Source organism: Saccostrea cucullata, unplaced genomic scaffold (assembly GCF_032062105.1).
Source record: "Saccostrea cucullata isolate Sc308-1 unplaced genomic scaffold, CSIRO_AGI_Scuc_v1 ctg13674, whole genome shotgun sequence".
Lineage (NCBI taxonomy): Eukaryota > Metazoa > Mollusca > Bivalvia > Ostreida > Ostreidae > Saccostrea > Saccostrea cuccullata.
Window position 1 is genome coordinate 1 of NW_026920197.1, and position 7,166 is coordinate 7,166.

Sequence of the window (7,166 nt, forward strand, 5' to 3'; positions counted from 1 at the left end):
TTCCATGGGCGGATGCAGGATTTGTGGTTAGGGCGGCGTGGATAAGTTTGTTTGGGCAGGGGGTCTGGGGCTTGCCCCCCCCCCCCCAAATCCGCCAGTGAAGTCAAATGTCATGGCTTCATTTTGAATAAGTGAATTTATATTTAATTGGTATGAGTCAAGTTCAATGTGCCTATAGATCTATCAGTAACATGTGGGAATGAAATGAACCACAGGTGTGGAGGGAATCTGAATACATATACCTGTATACCTGTCATTTTGATTTGTTTGTTTTGTTCCCAATAATAATTATGAACAATTTAGACCAGACAAATGTGACCAAAAGTATATTCATTTATAAAGCAAGAAATTTCCACTAAGGCCAAAGTAAGCCTATTAGTTTTGAAGGATATACAAATGTGTCAATAGAATGGGTATACATGTATATTAAATTTTTAATGTGTTTCTCTGTTTTGGAAAGTGTCAGTTTTGGTTTGAAATATTTTAAAAATTGATATTCCTGTATGTTAATTTTTGAATCTGTTCTGATATTTTCAGCCCCTAAGTGACCATGAAGGTGCTTGTCCTCTCCCTGCTTGTGGTGGGTGCCATGAGTGCCCTCGTGGAATTCAGAGATCGTGACATCTTTGAGCCCCTCTCAGATGAGATGATTTGGTTTATCAACAAACTGAACACATCATGGAAGGTAGGGGGTATATTTGTAGTAGGAAAGGGGAAATGCATCAAGAAAACATATGGCTGCACTGGGAATCAAACCCGAGACCCCTGCATTACTAGTCAGGTGCTCTAGCTAGCTAGCTAACACTGAGCTATCTGGCTGATATCTATGGTCCGTAAAGCCAGAACTTCTACATATTGTTGTGGAAATAACCATACTTCCTCAGATTTGAGGGGATTTCCAGTGATCTGTGAGAGATAAGATTAAATCCCTTTGGTTTTGACAATAATTTATTTCCTTAATATATTGCAGTGTACAAATTAACTTACTTGGAGCATTCTATTTCTAGCTAGTACATGTTGTATTTGCTCTGTAAGAATTATAAACATTACACTGTAAATATTAATAAATTATGATAATGGCTAATATCTTTTCTAATTGGTACACCAGCTTTAAGATATCAAACCTTTTGATTATTTTAAAAATTCAACAGGAAATGAATGATCTAAGAAATGCTTATAGAATGTTTTTGAAAAAGAGAACATGTAGTTGTTAGGGAAATTCTGACTTAAAAGGCAGTTGAGTTGTTTTTTATCAGACAGGTGTATCAACTTCAAGTAAACACTTGAAGGAAGTTATAAGCTTAATTGAGAAATAAGGATGTAAATATAATACATATATTTAGGAATTGTCACTAGTGTATAAGGAAATGTTTTTAAGCATCTGGGAAATCTTTTTCATGCATGGAAATTCTGCGATCATAGGGGATATTGTTATAGTGTTGTTGGGGGAAGGGGGTCTTTAGATTGGGTATTTTTATACTCCCTGCTTGAAAAGCAGGAGGGTATATAGTAATCATTATGTCCGTCCGTCTGTCTGTTATGCTCTGGAGTACCCACCTCTTATCTGCAACTCCTCTCATACCACTGAATGAAATTTGATGAAACTTTCACATAATTTTTATTACATATTGCCATTGTGCACCTCTTATTTACTTTTTGATCTGACACATATTTTGGGTTTCAACAAATTATGAACACTCCCATTATATCTATATGGGAGGTGGGGGTATCATTTAATGAGCTGATTGCTCACAGTACCTCTGGTTTAAAAAGTGTTTTTAGACAGGTAAATGAAAAATGTTTGTTTTGTGTGATTATACAGAATGTACACTGTACAGGATATGTTAATAATGGTATCAGTGATATCTTTGATATCAATTAGGATATTTAAGGAAGTTTGTTATTCATAAATTGTCCCAGTTGATGTCCTTGACATACTCCACTAACTGGACAGTGATTCCTTATATTTCCATTTCATTGTGAAATAAAATTGTAAATTTAGATTTTAAAAATTGTAGACTAATATTATTAGATTTAAATTATTTGAGGTCTCCAATGGAATTTCAATAGTCCCTGTCCATTGTCGTCAAACACAAAGACAGCCGCATAATTTTGAAAAGTTAATTGAGTTGTCATCACTTTTAAGTTATTACATGGATACTTTAGTCTATTTGAAACCACCATTCCAAAGATGAACATTTTTTGCTCACGAAGACTTAAGCATTCAAACTTCCTTGGAAGAACAACCAGACATTTACATGGGATAATTTATGCAAATTATCCCACGTTTCCAACTCTCCTTGATACCCTGGCATATTCTACTAACAAGACTGATTCCTTAAATATACATGTATAAGATTATAAAGTAAAAAAAACCCTTTGTTTAAATATAATAAATATTATGTAACATATTTAGTAATACAAAGCTGTATCACAATAGGCAGGACAGAACTTTGACCACATTGCCAAAGAAGACAGACTTGCCCATGTGAAGATGATGTGTGGGACCTACCTAAACACACCCCCAGAACTGAGACTCCCAGAGAAGAAGATGGAGGCGAGAAAAGATATCCCAGACACCTTTGATGCCCGAACTCAGTGGACCAACTGCCCCACCCTGAAGGAGGTCAGGGACCAAGGAGCCTGTGGGTCTTGCTGGGTAAGTATTAGGGAAGGGAAGGAGAGGTAGGTGGGGATGAAATTGAAGGAGGTTAGGGGTAAATACTGGGGTAGGGAGGGAGAGGTAGGGTGGGGACTGAAGGAGGTCAGGGACCAAGGAGCCTGGTGGTCTTGCTGGGTAAGTGCTGGGGTAGGGAGGGATAGCGACCATGGTTAGTGCAACTAAATTAGGTCAATGGATAGAACTAATAGAGGCCCTAGGCCTACTGTTCAATCGATATTCATATCGTACACTTCTTTGTATATTATGAATAAAATACTTCTTAAACTAAAGGAGGTCAGGGACCAAGGAGCCTGTGGGTCTTGCTGGTAAGTTTTGGGGTGGGAAGGGTGGGGACTGTAATGGAAGGAGGTCAGGGACCAGGTAAATACTGGGACAGGGAGGGCGAGGGACCATGGGTAGTGAAGCTAAAGGAGGTCAGGGACCAAGGAGCCTGTGGATCTTGCTGAGTAAGTATTGGGGTAGGGAGGGTGGGGACTGTAATGGAAGGAGGTCAGGGACCAAGGTAAATACTGGGACAGGGAGGGAGAGGGACCATGGGTAGTGAAGCTAAAGGAGGTCAGGGACCAAGGAGCCTGTGGATCTTGCTGGGTAAGTACTGGGGTAGGGAGGGTGAGGTAGGGTGGTTTTGATATTAGAACTGAAAGTGGTCAGTTATCAAGGAGCTCGTGGTAAGTCCCAGGTAAGGGAGGGTAGGGATTGTGGGTAATGAAGGAGGTCAAAGACCAAGGAGCTAGAGGATCTTGCTGATGAAACCAGGGATGGGAAGGGGGTAGATATATAGGGTGGATAGTGAAATTGAGGGACTGGGAATCATGTGTTTGGTGGATGGTTAATCTTAATTGCCTCCACCAGAGTAGATGGAATGAGGTTATCATAACTGTCAAGCAAAAAATAATCTGTAGAAAATTTAATAAGTCAAGATCTTCAACAGCAACATTATATTTCAATCTTTTTAGCCATTTCTTGAGTAAGTTGAAGTTTTTATTTATTTCATTTTTCAATGTGTAAAATGAACTTAATTACTTTTTCTTTATTTCAGGCTTTTGGTGCTGTTGAAGCCATGTCTGATCGTATCTGCATCAAGTCTCAGGGAAAATCTAATGCTCACATTTCAGCTGAAGATCTCACAGCATGCTGCAGGACTTGTGGAAATGGGTAAGTTGATGTGTATCAGACTATCAGGGTGAGTAAAATACCCTCTTGCACTCATTGTGGATCAGAAATAAAATACTCGTTTACTAGTCCTGTATGAGTGAAAATCAACTGAGGAACAATTTAATATGTGTATGATAATGTATATGTATATAATGATAATGTACTTGTCCTTGGGCATGGGTAAAATTTTTGGAGTGATATTTTGTGAAATAATGGTAATGAAATAAAGTTAATAGTGAGCATTTATAAAAATTAATTTTTATGTAAGCATATGATAAATTCCCCCTTGCATTAATGATTCTCCAATGTTTTATCAAATTCTAATTAATGTTTCACTTTCAGTTGTGAGGGAGGTTTCCCATCAGCTGCCTGGAGTTATTATGAAAGAGATGGTCTAGTAACTGGTGGGCAATACAACTCACATCAGGTAAGCACTCACTAGCACATGCCAGGTAAACCTTCAGACCGACAGTTCTCATATAGATAACAAACAACTCACACCAGGTAACTACTCACTAACTCTCACCTCAGGCACCTGACCAATGGTTGGTGTAAACCCCCCCTCCCCCCCAGCTTCTGAAAATGTTTATTAGACACAAACTTATCAAAAATACATTTCTCAGTCTATTATTCTTATATTTGGATATCTGATATCAGTTTCCACTTTTGTTAAGATTTAGAGATTGGCCCTTTACCATATATAAAAATACTATTTTTATATACAGTACAGGGCCAATCTCTAAATCTTAACAAAGTGGAAAATGACTAGAAAATCAGGTATTTTTTATAAGTTTTGTGTCTAATAAAAATTTCCAGAAGCTGGGAAGGGGGTGGGGTGGGGGGTGATGGGGGTACGCTATCCATTTTACAGGCATCTGTGACACACACCAGATAAACCTTCAGACTGACAGATCTCATGTAAATAACAAACAACTCGCATGAGATAACCATGCACACAAATAAATCTCATACGAAAAAACAACAACTGACACCAATTATACATAAATTCTTTCTAATTTGGGTAAATGTATAGAAAATATTTTTTATAAATGGTTTAAATTGGTAATGATTATAATTGTGTAATAGGGATGCCTACCGTACACAATCAAGGCCTGTGACCACCATGTGGTGGGTAAACTCCAGCCCTGCTCCAAAAAGATTGGCCCCACACCACGCTGTGAGAAGAAATGTGAAGCTGGCTACAATGTCACTTACACCAAGGATAAACACTATGGTAAGGAAAGGCTAGCACAATTACCAATACATCAGTATACCACTCATGATGGACAAGAGAAATCAACAAAGCTCAATATTTCTTTTAGAGAAACATTTTGTAGCATTTTGACATTTAATTGATACTTGGTAGCAATTAATTAATGCATTTGATTTTGTAGGAGGTTATTTTACTTGTCTAAAAAAATAAAATTATTTCTCTTGTTTTGTAGGAATGTCTGCTTACAGCGTACATGGTGTAGAGAAAATTCAGACTGAGATCATGACAAATGGTCCAGTAGAGGGCGCTTTCACAGTCTATGCTGATTTCCCACAATACAAATCTGGTGCGTTTTATTGTACTATTGTGCTTTTATGCTTCTTAGGTTATCATTAAAACATCATAAATTCATATGAAATTATCAAATTTAAAGCACAATACAGATAAATATTTATGGCACATCTGCTCATTTTGCTCTTTGAGTTAATATTGATTCGATCCTGTTTCATTTTGTAGGTGTTTATAAGCACACGACTGGTCAACCTCTGGGAGGACACGCCATTAAGATTCTTGGATGGGGAACTGAGAATGGAGATGATTATTGGCTGGTTGCCAACTCTTGGAACCCTGACTGGGGAGATCAAGGTAAGGTCACAGATACATGAATAGGTCAAGGTCACTGACTGGAGAGATCAAGGTAAGGTCACAGATATATGAAATAGGTCAAGGTCACTGTCTGGAGAGATCAAGGCAAGGTCACAGATACATGAAACAGGTCAAGGCCATTGCTGGAGAGATCGAGGTAAAGTCACAGTTACATGAAATAAGTCAAGGCCACTGACTGAAGAGATCAAGGTAAGGTCACAGTTACATGAAATAGGTCAAGGCCACTGACTGATTGAATCAAAATAAGGTCACAGATACAAGGGCATGGAGCGATCAGGATCTATATTAAGGTCACAGATACATAAAACAGATCAAGGTCATTGACTGGAGAGGTCAAGGTTAGGTTCATAAAAAACATATAATAGGTCAATGTCATGACGGGGGGGATCAAGGTAAGGTCTTTAATACATGAAAAAGGTCAAGCCTACTAACTTAGGAGATCAAGATAAGTTCATGAATACATATGATAGGTCAAGGTCAGTGATTGAAGAGATCAAGGTAAGATCACAAATACCTGAAACATGGGTCATTGCATGACTGGGGAGATCCAGATAAAGTTACATATATCTGAAATAATTTGTTCTGTCATTATTTATGGAAGTGTATTACCAGTATTTTATTGTTGGGAAAAGCTCTCTCTACATTAAGCTTGACATCGTAAACTGCTTTATGCAACTAATTATAGTATTCTAGGATTGAAGTTAATATATTTTTTCTGTTGTCAGGATTTTTCAAGATCTTGCGAGGCAGAGATGAGTGTGGTATCGAGTCTCAGATCAGTGCAGGAGAACCAAAGCTTCAGTAACTCAAACTCACAGAACTCACTTAAACATTCCAGTACTCAGTGACATGAGATTACCAAACTTACATTATAAAAATAATGATTGATGTGATATTTTATTTTATAAATGGTGCTCAGTAATTTTGTTATTTTCAAGCAGTTTTTTCTTTACAATTATATATATTTGTACAAATGAGATTTGATACAAAGAAATAAAAATAACAAAAAGATTGTTATGACATTGTTGTTGGTTTTGGAAAGTAAATGATATATGTACATGTATATAAAAGGCGTACTGGGTTCATAATCCTTAGTAAGTTGATAACTTGTTGTAATGAAGCTGTCTTAAGCATGGAATTAATCTGAATGTGTTGGAGGAGGATGAAGAAAACAAGTATTAAAATTTATCACTGTGTATGTTTTTTTCATTGGAAAGAAATTACCCAGTAATAAGAAGTATATTTGATCTTCTGGAATACATTCTATTTTCTCCATGGAATGCTTATCACTACTAAGTCCTTGTCCATGTACTGCGGAGTAATAAGAATTCTAATGATTTCATCTCTTGAGGGCAAAATAAAATCATCCCATGATGCATAAAATGACACAAATTTTGATGATTATAGGATTCAACAAGAGGCCCATGGGCCACTTCGCTCACCTGAGAA

At 37.3% G+C, this 7,166-nt stretch overlaps 1 protein-coding gene across 1 annotated transcript; it reads left to right on the forward strand.

The window, feature by feature from the left end:
* The first annotated feature begins 534 nt into the window (after positions 1 to 534).
* LOC134244749 (cathepsin B-like) lies at positions 535 to 6,726 on the forward strand. Its single transcript, XM_062726999.1, has 8 exons — positions 535 to 685; positions 2,441 to 2,659; positions 3,723 to 3,838; positions 4,181 to 4,265; positions 4,925 to 5,072; positions 5,284 to 5,397; positions 5,568 to 5,696; positions 6,443 to 6,726. Exons 1-8 carry the CDS (start codon positions 551 to 553, stop codon positions 6,520 to 6,522), a joined length of 1,026 nt encoding a protein of 341 aa, XP_062582983.1. The 5' UTR covers positions 535 to 550; the 3' UTR covers positions 6,523 to 6,726.
* Positions 6,727 to 7,166: the final 440 nt, after the last annotated feature.

Bases quoted from the DNA above. Each gene is read 5' to 3' on its own strand.
- LOC134244749 (XM_062726999.1), top strand. From the start codon at position 551: ATGAAGGTGCTTGTCCTCTCCCTGCTTGTGGTGGGTGCCATGAGTGCC. The intron at 686-2,440 runs GTAGGGGGTATA...GTATCACAATAG, and splicing joins AACTGAACACATCATGGAAG to GCAGGACAGAACTTTGACCA. The intron at 5,073-5,283 runs GTAAGGAAAGGC...CTTGTTTTGTAG, and splicing joins CACCAAGGATAAACACTATG to GAATGTCTGCTTACAGCGTA.